Source organism: Micromys minutus (genome assembly GCF_963924665.1).
Source record: "Micromys minutus genome assembly, chromosome: 4".
Taxonomy (NCBI): Eukaryota; Metazoa; Chordata; class Mammalia; order Rodentia; family Muridae; genus Micromys; species Micromys minutus.
This window is the reverse complement of record NC_137973.1, coordinates 30,779,203-30,794,268: the sequence shown is the minus strand read 5'-3', so window position 1 is coordinate 30,794,268 and position 15,066 is coordinate 30,779,203. Positions and strand designations below refer to the sequence as shown.

General features: G+C 38.5%; 1 protein-coding gene across 2 annotated transcripts in view; it reads left to right on the top strand.

Moving 5' to 3' along the window:
• The window catches only part of RPRD2 (regulation of nuclear pre-mRNA domain containing 2), a 51,668-nt gene that overhangs the window by 18,297 nt on the left and 18,305 nt on the right, over positions 1–15,066 (top strand). For both annotated transcript variants that reach the window (XM_080915468.1, XM_080915469.1), the window contains exons 2-7: positions 4,727–4,856; positions 7,424–7,524; positions 8,368–8,445; positions 9,692–9,744; positions 10,539–10,665; positions 13,627–13,802. In XM_080915468.1, coding sequence (XP_080771594.1) covers positions 4,727–4,856; positions 7,424–7,524; positions 8,368–8,445; positions 9,692–9,744; positions 10,539–10,665; positions 13,627–13,802 — 665 coding nt within the window. The remainder of the gene's footprint in view (positions 1–4,726; positions 4,857–7,423; positions 7,525–8,367; positions 8,446–9,691; positions 9,745–10,538; positions 10,666–13,626; positions 13,803–15,066) is intronic.

Genomic DNA, 15,066 nt, shown 5'->3' with positions numbered 1-15,066 from the left:
ATGCTGATCCCTTCAATTTCCTAAATGCAAGTAACTCGACTGCATAAGAGGGGTGTGTGTGTGTGTGTGTGTGTGTGTGTGTGTGTGTGTCTGTGTCTCTGTGTCTCTGTGTGTTAATTGAGATGGTTTTCACCATGTAGTCATAACTGTAGACCTTGCTCTGTAGATCAGGCTGGCCTCAGACTCGCCGAAATCTACCTGCCTCTGCCTCCTGAGTACTGGAATTCAAAGCATGTAGGATGACACCCAGCTAGAAGCAAATATATTTAGGGGAGGGTGTTGAGGAAAGGGGAGATAGGAGTTTTAAGCCCAAAAAAATGGTGTCTATAAATGATTTTTAATTTAGAGCTTCAAGGTGTAGAAAATTAAGTTTCAACTCATACTCTTTTAGGTTTAGGGTTTTTTGGATTTGTTTTTGTTTTTTTTTTAAAGATTTATTTATTTTATGTATGTGAGTACAGTGTTGCTGTCTTCAGACACATCAGGAGAGGACATCGGATCCCATTACAGATGGTTGTGAGCCTCCATGTGGTTGCTGGGAATTGAACTCAGGACCTCTGGAAGAGCAGTCAGTGCTCTTAACCACTGAGCCATCTCTCCAGCCCTGGTTTGTTTATAGTTAGCATTTAAATCATTTTGAAAAAAGGTTTGAAGGTTTTTTTTTTTTTAAAGATTTATGTCATGTATGAGAGCACACTGTACTGTAGCTGTCTTCAGACACACCAGAAGAGGAAATCAGATCTCATTACAGATGGTTGTGACCCTCCAGGCAGCTGCTGGGAATTGAACTCAGGACCTCTAAAAGAGCAGTCAATGCTCTTAACTGCCGGGTCATCTCTCCACTGAAACTGGGGCTTATCTTTCCCATAAACTACTCTGCAGGCTCATGGGATCCACCTGTCTATACCCTATAACACTGGGATGAGTTAGTTACAGGTGCAACCACCCTCAGCTTTTACGTGGGTGCTGTGAACTCAACTCAGGTCCTCATGCTTGTGCAGCAAGCACATTACACCAGGTCCTCTCTAGTACCTGGACTAGCGCCTTTCATCTCACGGATGTGTGTGTATGTTTGAGATAGGGTCTCTCTGTACTTCTGTCTGTCATGGAACTCACTCTGTAGACCATGTTGGCCTTGTACTCACAGATCCACCTGAGTGTCTTCTTCCTGAGTGCTAGAATTAAAGGCATGTGCCAACACACCCAGCTCTTTTTTTTTTTTTTTTTTTTTTTTGGTAAAAGTCTTGTTTAATATGAGAATATATAACATAATTGATAGTTTTTCATTCATCAGTAAACAGTTAAATATTTTGATTCTTGAACACTGACTTAAATTGTACTTTCTAGTTATTCTGTCTCTTTGTCTTTGTAAAGATAATACTTGAGCCAGAGAGATGGCTCAGTGGTTAAGAGCACTGACTGCTCTTCTAGAGGTCCTGAGTTCAGTTTCCAGAGATCCGATGCCCTCTTCTGGTGTGTCTGAAGACAGCTACAGTGTACTTATATACATAAAATAAATAAATATATTTTTTAAAAGATAATATTTGCTTTTCCATTTCTTTATTAGTCTTTTTGTATGGCCCCAGATTTCTTTCTATTTAATTGTCTTTGTCCTTGGCCACTTGAAACATTCATTCCTTTACTTTATTATTATTGTTGTTGTTGTTGTTAATGTATATGGGTATTTTTTCTGTTTGTCTCTGTTCCATGTTTGTGTCCTCAAAAGCTAGGAGAGGACATTGGATCCCCTGGGACTGTTGTGAGCTGTTATGTGGGTGCTGGGAATCTAATTTGGGTGCTCTAAAAGAACAGCCAGTGCTTTTAACCAAGGAACCATCTTTCCAGCCCCCACGTTTTTTGATTTTTGTTTTTTTGTTTTAAAGATTTGTTTGTCAGTCTGCTGTGTGTAAGTGCCTAAATATGTGTGTGCCATATGCCTACAGTATTCAAAGAAGGAGTAAGTTGAGGGCTTTCATGTTGGTATCTGACTGTGTCCAGTTTGTGGTGCTTAAAGTTCTTGATGAGGTAAGACAAGGTGAAAGCCAAATCAGATATAGCACATTGGGATGTTATTCTTGAAGTTTGAAATTTAAACTCATGCTTGTAATCCAAGCATTTAAAGTTTAAACTTCAGAAATACTTTAAGAATATTACAAAGAACTTCTATATACGTTTACTCATGTGCTCCAGGATAACCGCAAACATGGTGCGTAGTATTAGAATGACTCTCAAGTCCTAATCTTCCTGCCTTTGTTCACCCCCTAGGCTAGGAAATCAGGAATTCAGGTTTTGGCACCCACATGGGCCTTACCAAGGTGATTTCCCCCCACCCCTCTTTAATGTTTGGGGCTGGTGCTGCTGCTGGTCTGTCTTTGTTTTGTTTTAAACTGTTGAGTTGTTCATTCTTTTGGGCTTCCATTGAGGTGTCAGAATTCTCTAGGTAATGGGATGGGGATGCTGCACGCGTTGTAAGAGCAGGTAATTCTCACTTAATGGTTTCTACTTTGCCTACTTTGTCTGTAAGATAGCACGCACGCTTATGTCCCAAGAGTGAGAGAGCTGTATGCTGTGGAGAGGTCTTGGGTGGCATGTTGTCAATACTTCTTAGAGTAAACGAGAGAAGGTGCTTTGAAGGAGGAGTTGTTAACAGAAAGGGCCTGTTTGAAGGAGACTGAGTTCATAGGACTTTAATCCCCTTCCCTTCTTGGTATATGGTAGCACATACCTGTAAAGTCAGTGCTTGGAAGGTGGACTCAAGAGGATCAGGAGTTTAAGGCCACCTTGGGCTTCTCAAGACCTTACCTCAGAAACAGAAAAGATCTCCAGAGGTGGAGGCAGTCAGATCCCCAGAGTTTGAAGGCAACCTGGTCTACATAGTGTGAGACCTTGTGCTCAAGACACCTTGACCAAGGAAAGTCCTATAAAAGAAAACATTTAATTGAGAGCTTGCTTACACAGTGTCAGAGGCTTGGTCCATTATTGTCATGGCAGGGAAAATGGTGACAGGCAGGAGAGATGGTGAAGTAGCCAAGAGAGTTGCATCCTGATGAGAGGAGAGAGAGACAGACAGACAGACAGACAGAGAGAACACACAGAGAAACAGAAACTGGGCCTAGTATAGGCTTTTGAAGAACTTTTGAGACCTCCAAATCCACCTATAGTAACACACTTTCTCCAACTGGGCCACACCTTCTAATCCTTCTAATCCTATCAAAGAGTTCCACTCTCTGGTATCTAATTAATTATTCAAGTATATGAGCCTATGAGAGCCATTCTTATTCAAACCAGCACACTTTGTTTTTTTAAAAAAATAAAACAGACTAGAAGGTGCTAGAGAGATGGTGCACATACATACATATATACAGGCCAAGCACACATAGAATAAAAAGTAATAAATGTCATTTTAAAAAACAGAAAAGAAAGGTATAGGAAAAGCATTTATTTAGACTAATTCAAATTTAGGTTTTTGTACTAGAAGGCTAAATTAAGTAGACAAGGAAAAGAAAATGGGGGTTTTGGTAAGAGTAGTTTAAATAATGTATCAAATACTGTGGAATTAGTAGAAATCAGTGAATTCTAAAAGAGACTGGGGAGTTAGAGAAGATGAACTGCTGTCTAAAGCTGTAGAGTGGTATGATGGGAGTGTATGAGTGGAGTCAGAGAAGGGGATATATGAGCAGATGTTACACGTTAATGAATTTGAGGTTGAGGATGGGTAACTGTAGAACATGGATCATCCATGTGAATATTATAATTGACCAGCATTTTAACAGTAAACCTTAGGTGGGTCAAGCCTTTGAAAAGATTAACCTTCATGTAAACATGGAGTCAAATTATTCCCAGAACATTAAACATTTCAAATAGCTTCAGCCAGTAAATGGAGGCACTTAGATGTTTTGTGAGTAGTGTCTGGATTGGTTGATCTAAGGATCTGTGTATGGACTACTATTAAACATTATTTGTAGTTATTTTCTGACTAGAGGTAAGTGTTGTGTGTGTGTGTGTGTGTGTGTGTGTGTGTGTGTGTGTGTGTTGTACTTTTTTTATCCTTGGTATTTTTGTAAGAAGTTGAGTTCATTCAACTCTATTTATTCATTCATTTATTCATTCATTCATTCATTTATTGGTCTTCACAAAGATTTGGGGAAACAATTGTGTTTTGTTTATATTTTTAATGGATTTTTTTTCTTTATGCCAAGTATCTACAGAACAAGGTAGTCTACTTGAAGAGTACCTTGAACAAAAATTTAACCTCAAGTAGTTACAGGTTTTTTAGAACATTAAATAAATTAATAAATTAGTTAATGCCCTCCATGTAACTAGTCCAAGTAAAAGCAGTTAACTGGGGCTGGGGAGATGCTCAGGTTGGAAGCATTGGCCCCTCTTAAGTTCTTTCCTTGTCTCCAAGAGCACTGCATATATGTGATGTACAAGCAAAACACCATAAGTATAAAATAACATGTAATTTTTTTTTAAAGGTAGCAGTCTGAAAACAATATATTGGGCTGGAGAGATGGCTCAGTGGTTAGAGCACTGAGTGCTCTTCCAGAGGTCCTGAGTTCAAATCCCAGCAACCACATGGTGGCTCACAACCATCTGTGATGAGATCTAATGTCCTCTTCAAATAGCTGCAGTATATTTATATCGTTAACTAATTAATTAATTTTTAAAAAGAAAACAATATATTTGGGAAAAGTTAATGACATTTTTTGTCTTTTCTCTCTAGCTACGTATCCCCACCGTTTGAATCTCTTTTATCTTGCCAATGATGTCATACAGAATTGTAAAAGGAAAAATGCAATCATATTCCGAGAATCATTTGCTGATGTGCTTCCCGAAGCAGCTGCTCTAGTGAAGTAAGTAAATCTTTATTGTACTTTGGGTTTAAATTTCTTTTTAGTTTTTGATTTTTTTGTTTTTGCACTTATTAACAAAAACATGAATAATTGTGCATATTTCAAGATCTAAGTAAACTATTGTGTTAATGGCCTAGTATAATGGTATTTGTTTTTAATTTCAGTAACTGGGGAGCCAGGAGGCACAGAACTTGAATTTGAGGCCAGTAGGGCTATACAATGAGACTTTATTTCAAAAAGGCAAAAATGGGGTGGAGGTAGAAGGTGTCAGCTCATTCTTATCTCTTTCTAGATTCATTCATAGTTTAATTTTTAGTGTTCTTCAACTTACAGTTTTTTTAATAATGAAGGAGTCTCAGCATTAAAAAAATATAAGAAGAATTGGAAGTATAATATGTTCCAGTTAATAAACCTTTAGAAAACACCAGGGTTAACGGTTTATAAAAGTGTAGGGGGCTGGAGAGATGGCTCAGTGGTTAGAGCACTGACTGCTCTTCCAGAGGTCCTGAGTTCAAATCCCAGCAACCACATGGTGGCTCACAACCATCTGTAATGGGATCTGATGCCCTCTTCTGGTGTGTCTGAAGACAGCTACAGTGTACTCACATACATAAAATAAATAAATATTATTTTTAAAAGTTCAGTATAACTTTCTGTTTTGCGTTTATGTCATTAAGTATCAAAAGAAGTCATCAGTGTGTACATAATGTCACAGACTCGTAGAATGAGGGCAGGAAGTATATGGGTGTTTTCCCTGCATATATGTATGTGCTCCATATTTGGGGCCTACAGAAGGCAGAGAGGGAATCATATCCCCTGCACTGGAATTATAGGTGCTTGAAAGCCACAATATGGATACAGTAATTGAACCTGGGTCCTTTGGAGGAGTACTCTTAACTGCTGAATCCTCTCTCCAGTTCTCCTTTTTAAATTTCTTCTAAGGCAAGATCTTGCTATGGAGCTCAACCTAGCCTTGAAGGTGGCCATTCTTCTTTCTGTCTCTCAAATATTGGAGATATGAACCACATAACCAGTTAGAATAATTTTTAAATCTTATACTGTAGTGCCTACACACACATACACACACACACACACACACACACACACACACACACACCCCACATGCATGGCTTGTATCACTGGACACTGGATCCTCTAGGACTGGAATTACAGTTGTAAGCCCCATGTGGGTGTAAAGAACTAAACCAGGTCCTCTGCAAGAGCAATGAGTACCTTTAACTGCTGAACTATCTCATCGTTTGTTATGCTTTTGTTTTCTTACTACATTTGCTTAATGTGTGTATACACAACATGCACGTCAAGGTCAGAGGACAACTCTCAGGAGTTAATTCTATTTCACCATGTGGGTCCCAGAGATGGAACTGAGTTCTCAGTTTTATCTATTTCTTTGTTTGTTTGTTTGTTTGTTTGTTTTGGATTTTCAAGGCAGAGTTTTTCTGTGTAGCTTTGCCTGTCCTGGAACTCTCTCTCTAGACCAGGATCTAGAACTCAAAGATTCACCTCCCTCTGCCTCCCAAGCATTGAGACTAAAAGTGTGCACACCACCACCATCCCACCCCTGACTTAAATTTCTTTTTATGCCAAACATCATGGTACATGCTTTTAATTACAGCATTTGGGAGGCAGAGGCAAGCAAAGTGGCTCTATGAATTCAAGGACAGCCTGATGTACAGAGTTCCAGAACAGCCAGGAATACAGAATGAGACCTTGTCTCAAAAAGAAAAGAAAGAGTAAACACTTCCTTTCCCTCTGTGTGTGTGGCACGGGGGGTGGGGGGGGTTCAACAGTGTCCACGAATACCAGAAGATGTTAGGGCCCAGGAGCTGGTTACAGGCAATTGGAAGTTGCCCGTTGTGGGTGCTGGAAACACAGTGAACTGCTATGCAATCTCTGGTCCTATATTTTTATTTTGTTAGATTCAGCTTATCCTTTGGAATGCTAATTGTTCAGGCATTGACTAGACTTTTGAATTTCACGAGCATCATAAAGTTTATTAGATATCTGTAGCCTTATTTTTGTCATTAATAAAAGCATTGAATAATTACATATTCCTTAGCAATAAATAATGCAAGAAAAAATATTTACAGATATACACAAAGCTGTAGTGTTGACTCAGTACTTGCTGGTCTTCCAGATAACCCAGGTTTTGGTTCCCAGCACCCTTAGTATACTCAAACCTCACCTAATTCTAGTTCTGCAATATCCACCATCCTCTTTGGTACTGGACATACATGTAGCACATGTGAATATGTGCACACAAAGTAAAATAAATAGAGCTTTTTTCATAAAAAATATACAGAAGAAATTTAACTAATAGCTGTTGGGTATATAACAGACTTCTAGTTTGTGTGTTGTGTTGTGTTGTATTTGATTTCTGATACTGGGTTTCTCTTTGTAACAGCCCTTGTATCCTGGAATTTGCTTTGTAGACCATACTGAACTCATGGAGATCCTCCTGCCTCTGCCTCCCATGTACTGGGATTAAAGGCTTGTGTCATCATACCCAGCCCATAAGTCAACATTTTTATATTTTACATTTCTTCCAGGGATCCATCTGTCTCTAAGTCTATAGAACGAATCTTTAAAATCTGGGAAGATCGGAATGTGTACCCAGAAGATATGATTGTGGCATTGAGAGAAGCTTTAAGTAAGTTCCTTTTCTTTACTAAAAGAATTTAAGTCAGTTTTACATTTCTGTCTATAGATCTTTCTGTTGTGTAACGCTGAAGGGGGTGGAACAATCTGGCTTGATTTGTTTAGAATTGGATACATAAATATATGAATGTTTAAACTCAAAATGGAACCGGTTGGCATAGGGAGTTAGATCTTTGTCTCTGCCAACTCAAAGCAAACATGTTAAGTGATGATACCCCTCAGAGCGCTCCTTGGTTATGTTTAACAACTACTGCCCTGTCTTCTTACTACTGGAGAAACTTGGGCCTGGTTTCACAGCTTTTAAGTTGGCAGTGAGCTTGCTTGAGTAATCTCCATTTGACTTAGGTTTGCAGTAAGCTGTATATATCTATTCTTGTGTTTGTGTGCGTGTGTATGTGTTTAACTAAATTAGTTCTTACATACAAGATTTATGTAATTAAATCACCAAATAGAAGTTGATGATAATTATTATTGTGACCATTATCAGATCATCACTAGAAATTTGGTTTTAAAAGAGTACCTTCTAAGAAGCTGTTAAATCCTTCATATGAGTTTGTGTTCTAGTTATAAGTCACTGCTATTTTTAGTGTCTGCCTTTTTTTTCCTTCAGAATTGGAGGTTTCATTAATTATTGAAATTGTATTTATTTAGTAGCTTCTTAGATTTGGTAGGTGTTTTCTGGTTTTGTTTTGTTTTTATAAAAATGAAAGGGAAGAAATGAAAGAAACTGCACAGTCATGGATTGCCTTTTTTCATGCTACAACTTTGGCACTGCCGTGGACAGACAGAGCAGCTTCCCATAATGCCAGACTGCAAAAACTGCAATGTTTTCCAGGTGCCACTTTCAAAACTCAGAAGCAGCTGAAAGAAAATCTGAACAAACAACCGAATAAGCAGTGGAAGAAATCACAAAGTAAGGAACAAAATCCCAACTAACGTAAAATTACCTCCTCCTTTTGGAGCAGAAGAAAATGTAGACCACATCGTACCTGGCATAAACCATGGGCAAGCCTGTGTTTTCTAGGCCTGGGAGGCTCCCAGTGACTTAGACTAATCAAGCCAGCATGAAGTTACTTCTTTAAAAAAAAAAAAAAAAAAAAAAAAAAAAAATTAAAGAAAATACAGAAAAGGGTTTAATTGAGCGAAGATCCAGGAGTAGTTGGGGTATTGAAAGAAGAAAAAAAAAGTACTTGCTAGTACCCAGGCTATTTTCCACATTCAAAGCTGTGTGGAGTTAGAGGCAGCTGGCCTTACACCACAGAGCAGAAGAGGAGACTAGGCATTAAGAAGCATTTTTCTGGGAGCCATGAAAGCCTTCAGATTTGGGGATACACTCTACCACATTAGACTTGGACCTCCAATATTGGCCAGAAATATTCTCTCTCTGGAGCTCCTGTTGTGTCTGTCCCATTTACCCAGCCTGATATCAAGGGAGTTGGAATGCTGCATGTGATAGACTGTTGTGGGCAACCTGAGGAAAATCGAGAAACTGGAAGGTTTGGAGGGATGAAGGTGAAAGACAGTGGAGAATTGGGAGGTGACACAAGAGAGTTGGGATGTTTGCTCCAACAAGCATGTGATACTCACCATGGTTAAGGGAGTCCTCTGGCATCATTTTGGTTATACATTGCATGCTTAGGAACAACGGGACCCATCAGTTGGGCTAAAGTTCAATCACAGTGACAATGCATTTAGACCTTTGTTGCTATGAACTGAGTCAGCTAAAATATAATCCAAACTTAACCAGATGGGAGTTGATATTTGTAGAGAATCTTCTCCAGCCAGTGCTCCAGGTTAATTGGATGTCTTGTTCCTGGGATGTCCCTCTTACACTGGGATACTGAGGTTTTCTTACACTTGATGAGACTAGGAGAAGGTGCTTCATGTACCTACCTCAGTGTCTCCAAATCATTAATTTGGGAATGTAACAAGTCTGTTGAAGGTAAGTTGGTTAGATTAATCTAAGTAGTTTATTTTTCTATTGGCCATATTTAGGAGTGTTAAATTTCATAGCTAATTTACTGCAGGGTTGTATTATGACTTGTGTGCATGGCTGCTGTATGTTTGCAGAGTACACTCTTAACTCTACGTTTCGGTTTTTCTGAATTTGGTTAAGTCTTTGTGTTGTATTCTTAATGAATTTTTATTTCATTCAACAGCATCCACAAATCCAAAAGCTGCTCTCAAATCTAAGATTGTTGCTGAGTTTCGAGTAAGTTACAGAATGCCTTAAGTATACCAAAGATCACTTACTCACCTCTGAAGCCAGAGTTCCCAGTTATACTTATTTCTGCTCTGTTGTACTTGGGGAATACAAAACAGAAATAGATTGCCTAGAGTTTATCTGTTTTCCTAATAGAGAAACAGCCTTCTAGATACCTGCTGCTAGCTTAGCTCTGTGCATAGTTTATGATATCTGGAAACCTCCTTTTAAAATTCAGCACTACTAAATTAAAATTTTTCTAAAGCAGAACAAGACTATATATCTAATTAAATTTAAGGACGGTGTGGGGGTTTATTGCAGGGTTAACCTTGTATCTGTAAGTTAACTTGAATAATTAGGGATTGGGGAGGGCCACCAAGCCTATTAACCTGAATTTAATTCCTGAAATACATGAAAGGAGAGAGCTGACTCCTGCAGAAGTTGTCACTGTGACACATTTTTAATTTTTGAAAAAGTTTTCAGTATATTTTTTAAAATATATAATTTACTGGTTATGATGGTGAAAGGCTTATCCTGTTACTCAGGAGGCAGTAACAAATTTGAGGCCAGCCTGGTCTATGGAGCAAGTTTCAGGGCTACATAGTAAAATCCTGTCTTCCAAAACCTAGAAGAAAATGTATAGCTAAGAGTATGGTTTTGACATGAGAACTGAAGACCAACTTCTGTTGCTCTGAGGAAAAGCAAGTTTTTTCCCTAAGGGCTTTGCTAAGCATGAATCTGATGTTTCCAGAGGAGAGAATATTTAATCCTATGAATGAAAATTGACTGTGGTCTATGTTCAGTCTCAGGCCCTCATTGAAGAATTGTTGTTGTACAAACGCTCAGAAGACCAGATAGAACTGAAGGAGAAGCAGTTGTCAACTATGAGAGTGGATGTTTGCAGCACAGAAACTCTCAAGTGTTTAAAAGGTAATAGACACATCTTTTCAAATAAAATAGCTTAGTGTTTTGTTTCTTCTTGATCTTTCATTTTTATGTAGTCAAACTTGTTTGTACAATAAAGAGAATTTTCAGTGTTGTTCTTGATTGAATCACCCACAGAGTCTTTAAGGAGAAATAGGGAGGGGTTTTTTGTTTGTTTGTTTGTTTGTTTGGGGTTTTTTTTTTGTTTGTTTTTTGTTTTTTTCTTCTTTCCAGGTGAAACAATTTTCAGAGCCCTTGTGGTTCTACTGATTTCCCGGGTAGCAGTTTGATATGTATAAACCTCATAAATAAATACATTTCCCTGTGAAAGGGTAGGAATTTGCGTTTGTTTTGCTTGTTTGTTTGTTTATTTGGTTGGGTTGTGTGTGTGTGTGTGTGTGTGTGTGTGTGTGTGTGTGTGTGTGTGTGTGTGTGTGTGAGAGAGAGAGAGAGAGAGAGAGAGAGAGAGAGAGAGATTGATTTTAAAGGTTTACTTTATTTTCCGTGTATCAGTGTTTTTGCTAGAATGTATGTGTATGTATCACATCTGTGCCTGCTACCTACAGAGGCCAGAAGAGGGCATTGGATCCTCTGGGGTTAAGGATGGTTGTGAGCCATCATCAGAGTGCTAGGAACAGAACCCCGGTCCTTTGCAAGAGCAGGAAATGCAACCCCTGAGCCATCTCTCCAGTCCCTGGTTTTTGTTTTTGTTTTCTTTCATTTGGGGGTAGGGAGTTGTTGTTGCAGGGTTTCATGCTATAGATCAGACTAATCTGAACTCACAAAGACCTACTACCTGCCTCTGTCTCTTGTGCACCACCATACCTGGCTTCATATACAAATTCTTATTCTCACTTTCTTGCTGTATTAAATTATAATCAAACAGCTGTTCTTCCCTTTTGTGCTTAATTGGTTTGGGTGTGTTCTTTAGTAAAACCCCACTGTCATCTTATAAAGTCTAGTTGACTCCTCTCCTTGTTCACTTTATGAGTAGTACATAATTATACTCAGAACATATTAGAATCTAAGTGTCCTGAAATGAAAGACTATCTTTTACTTGATTATTGCTCTACTTTAATACTTGCACAGATACACATAATATGCATTTGATGTGCATCTTTGGAATAAGTAAACGATAATGAGCTGTTCTTTTTTGTGTCTATCTTGCTCCTGTACCATGCTTTATTTTTATTTAGTTATTTGTAAAATAACAGAATATTTTACTAGAACACAAGATTTATAGATGTTTCTAGATAAGCCATATAAAATGCTTACAGGCGCTTTTATTTCAAAGAGCAAAATCTACACTTCATAGCAAAGTCATTATGCTGTAGTGAAGGTTGTGGTATTTGTTTAATATTCCCATTTTGCTTTAGGCAACATTTACAGTATTTATATGAAGTTAGACTTGGCTAAATATGTAATCTAAACTGGGTAGCTGTGTTTAACAGCCAGTGGAGGGGAGGGAAGGTGTGTGCTGCCATCAACACACACACACACACACACACACACACACACCCCATTTGTAAACAGTTCACACTGATGCAGATGATGCTTCCAGCTCTGCTCATGCTTTACCACAGTGACATAGATCTGCTAATGTGCATTTAGTCACCAGAGATTAAGATGCCTGCCTGGACTTTCATTTTATAATGTTTCTAAGGATGTGTCCATTGAGTGTAAACAAACTATCTTGGCAGAACAGAAGTGATAATACACTTGATGATCAGAGTGACTTCAGTATTATCCACTCATCCCTGTCCTCTGCACCACACTTTAACTTGAACACAAAGCATCTAATTTAATCCAGTCACTATGTGGAAGCCTTCTACAAAGCTCTGTGATGCCCATAAGAGAGCTGAGGGCTCGTGCAGAGCTGAGTAGCTGCTGACATTGCATAGCTGATGACAGGCAGAGACAAAGTGAATGCCTTATGCTGTGCTGTATCTCAACAGGCATGAGAAAAGGAGCATTTGTTGGGTTTTAAGGACACTTTGCAGAGAAGAGTAAATTTTGTCATTACCCCAGAAATGACATAACGTCTCTCTGCCTTAGTTTCTCGTGGAAGAGACATTTTAGGATATTCTGCACTACAGAAAGTAGATACAAGTGAAGAAAAGTGGAGCTTTATTCTTTATTCTCCTAAGGAGGAGTATGGAGAAAGTTTGTGAAAGGAAGGATGTAAAACAGAGAGGTTCAGTGGTTAAGAATATTTGCTGTCCTTCCAAAGGACCTGGGTTCAGTTCCCAGCATCCCATGTTGGGTGACTCACCACCTCCTCACACAAGACCTTATAGACAGTAGATTAGATTAAAACATGGATCTTGGGGACTGGAGAAATGGCTCAGTGGTTAGAGCACTGACTGTTCTTTCAGAGGTCCTGAGTTCAAATCCCAGCAACCACATGGTCGCTCACAACCATCTTGGGATCCGATGCCTGTAATTACAGTTTCTCACTTGCTCATATATATAAAATAAAAATAAAAAGTTTAAAATTATGTAACCAGTTCAGCTGAACTTTGTCTTCATTGCAGACACCTTTATTGTGAAGTTACTCTCACAAGTTCACAAGGATCTGTTTTTGCTGATCTGTGCAGAGTATGTGCTGGGGGTGGAGAGAGATTTGGTGTATGGTCTGGTGGCATAATCAACCACTCAGGAGAAGTTGAAGGACAACTTGAACAACTTCTTGAAACTATCTCAATAGAAGTTTACACTAAAAGACAGATGTGGTGGCATACGCTCATGCTCTCAGTACTTGGGAAGCTGAGGCAGAGTGGACTACATACGTAATGAATTTAAGACATGGTTGGCCTACATAATCACACTCTTAAAACACAGATAATTGTACAGCAAGACAGCAAGAATTGTCACAGAACAGTAAGAACTGTGGCATGGAAAGAAATTTCACTCAAAGGATTAACTTCTTGTCTAATCTTGATATAAATACTTTCTCTATTCTTTCAGATAAAACAGGTGGAAAGAAGTTCTCCAAAGAATTTGAAGAAGCAAGTTCCAAGCTAGAGGAATTTGTGAATGGATTAGATAAACAGGTGAAAAATGGACCCTCACTAACAGAAGCATTAGAGAATGCTGGAATATTCTATGAAGCACAGTACAAGGAAGTGAAAGTTGTAGCTAACGTAAGTAATTGTTTCATACTGAATGCTTACTGTGTGTCAGACCCTGCTTATACAAGATGACCAACACCGAGGGTAAGCATTAGACTCTCTATTTCACTAATGAATAGTTAATATCCTCGTACAAGACCTTATAGCCAGTAGATTAGATTAAAACATGGATCTTGGGGGCTGGAGAGATGGCTCAGTGGTTAAGAGCACTGACTGTTCTTTCAGAGGTCCTGAGTTCAAATCCCAGCAACCACATGGTGGCTCACAACCATCTTGGGATCCGATGCCCTCTTCTGGTGTGTCTGGAGACAGCTACAGTGTGTGTGTGTGTGTGTGTGTGTGTGTGTGTGTGTGTGTGTGTGTGTGTGTGTGTAATAAATGATAAATTTAAAAAATATATTTTCTTAAAAAAACATGAATCTTTCAGATACTGACACTCATGAACATCCTAACATTTGTGCCTTAGAATTTCTTTATTTCTCATCCTTTCCTATAGTATCCTATACATTTAGAATAGTACAAGGATTTTTTTTTTAAGCTGGGGTACCATAATGACTAGAGGCCCTGTAGTAATTTTTTTTAATTACTTTAAAATTTTTTTAAATGCAAGTGGTCAAAGAACCAAAGATTTGGTGATTGAGAATGCTGGAGTAGAGCAGCGGTTTTCCTGAGAAGGTGTCATGACTCCTTCCCCAAGTCATGCATGTGTACAAAGATAAAGACACAGGAGTTTATCCATGTCGGGGACAGACCTTGAAGAAAGCCTGCAGTCATTTCCTACAATGTTTAATGAAAGGTTTCAGCTTCAGCTAACGAGAAGTGATTCCTCCAACCCTCAGAAGTGCACAAGTTACTATAACAACCCATTGTAACTAGTCCCTCTACTTTTAATTTTTTATCGTGCCTTATGTTTCTTTTTTCTTTGTTTGGATTTTACTCTTTGAGAATTTCACAGTGTTATAGGAATGAAACTAAGACTAGAATATGTATGGCTAAAACATAGATGACTCCATACATAGACTGTAATTGTTTTAGAGTCTGCTAAGATGGCTTAAAGGGGTGGTAAAGGTACTTGCTGCCAAACCTGATGACCTTTGTTCAGTCCCTGGGACTCTCACACTAGGAGAAAACCAGCCTTCCCATAGAGCTTTCTTTGACTGCTGTATGCTTGCTGTGATATACACTCACCCACCTCCACAATACATTTGTGTAATTTACATATTATTTATTAAAATATGTATTTATTATTTAGTATATATAAGTTATAGTGAGAGAG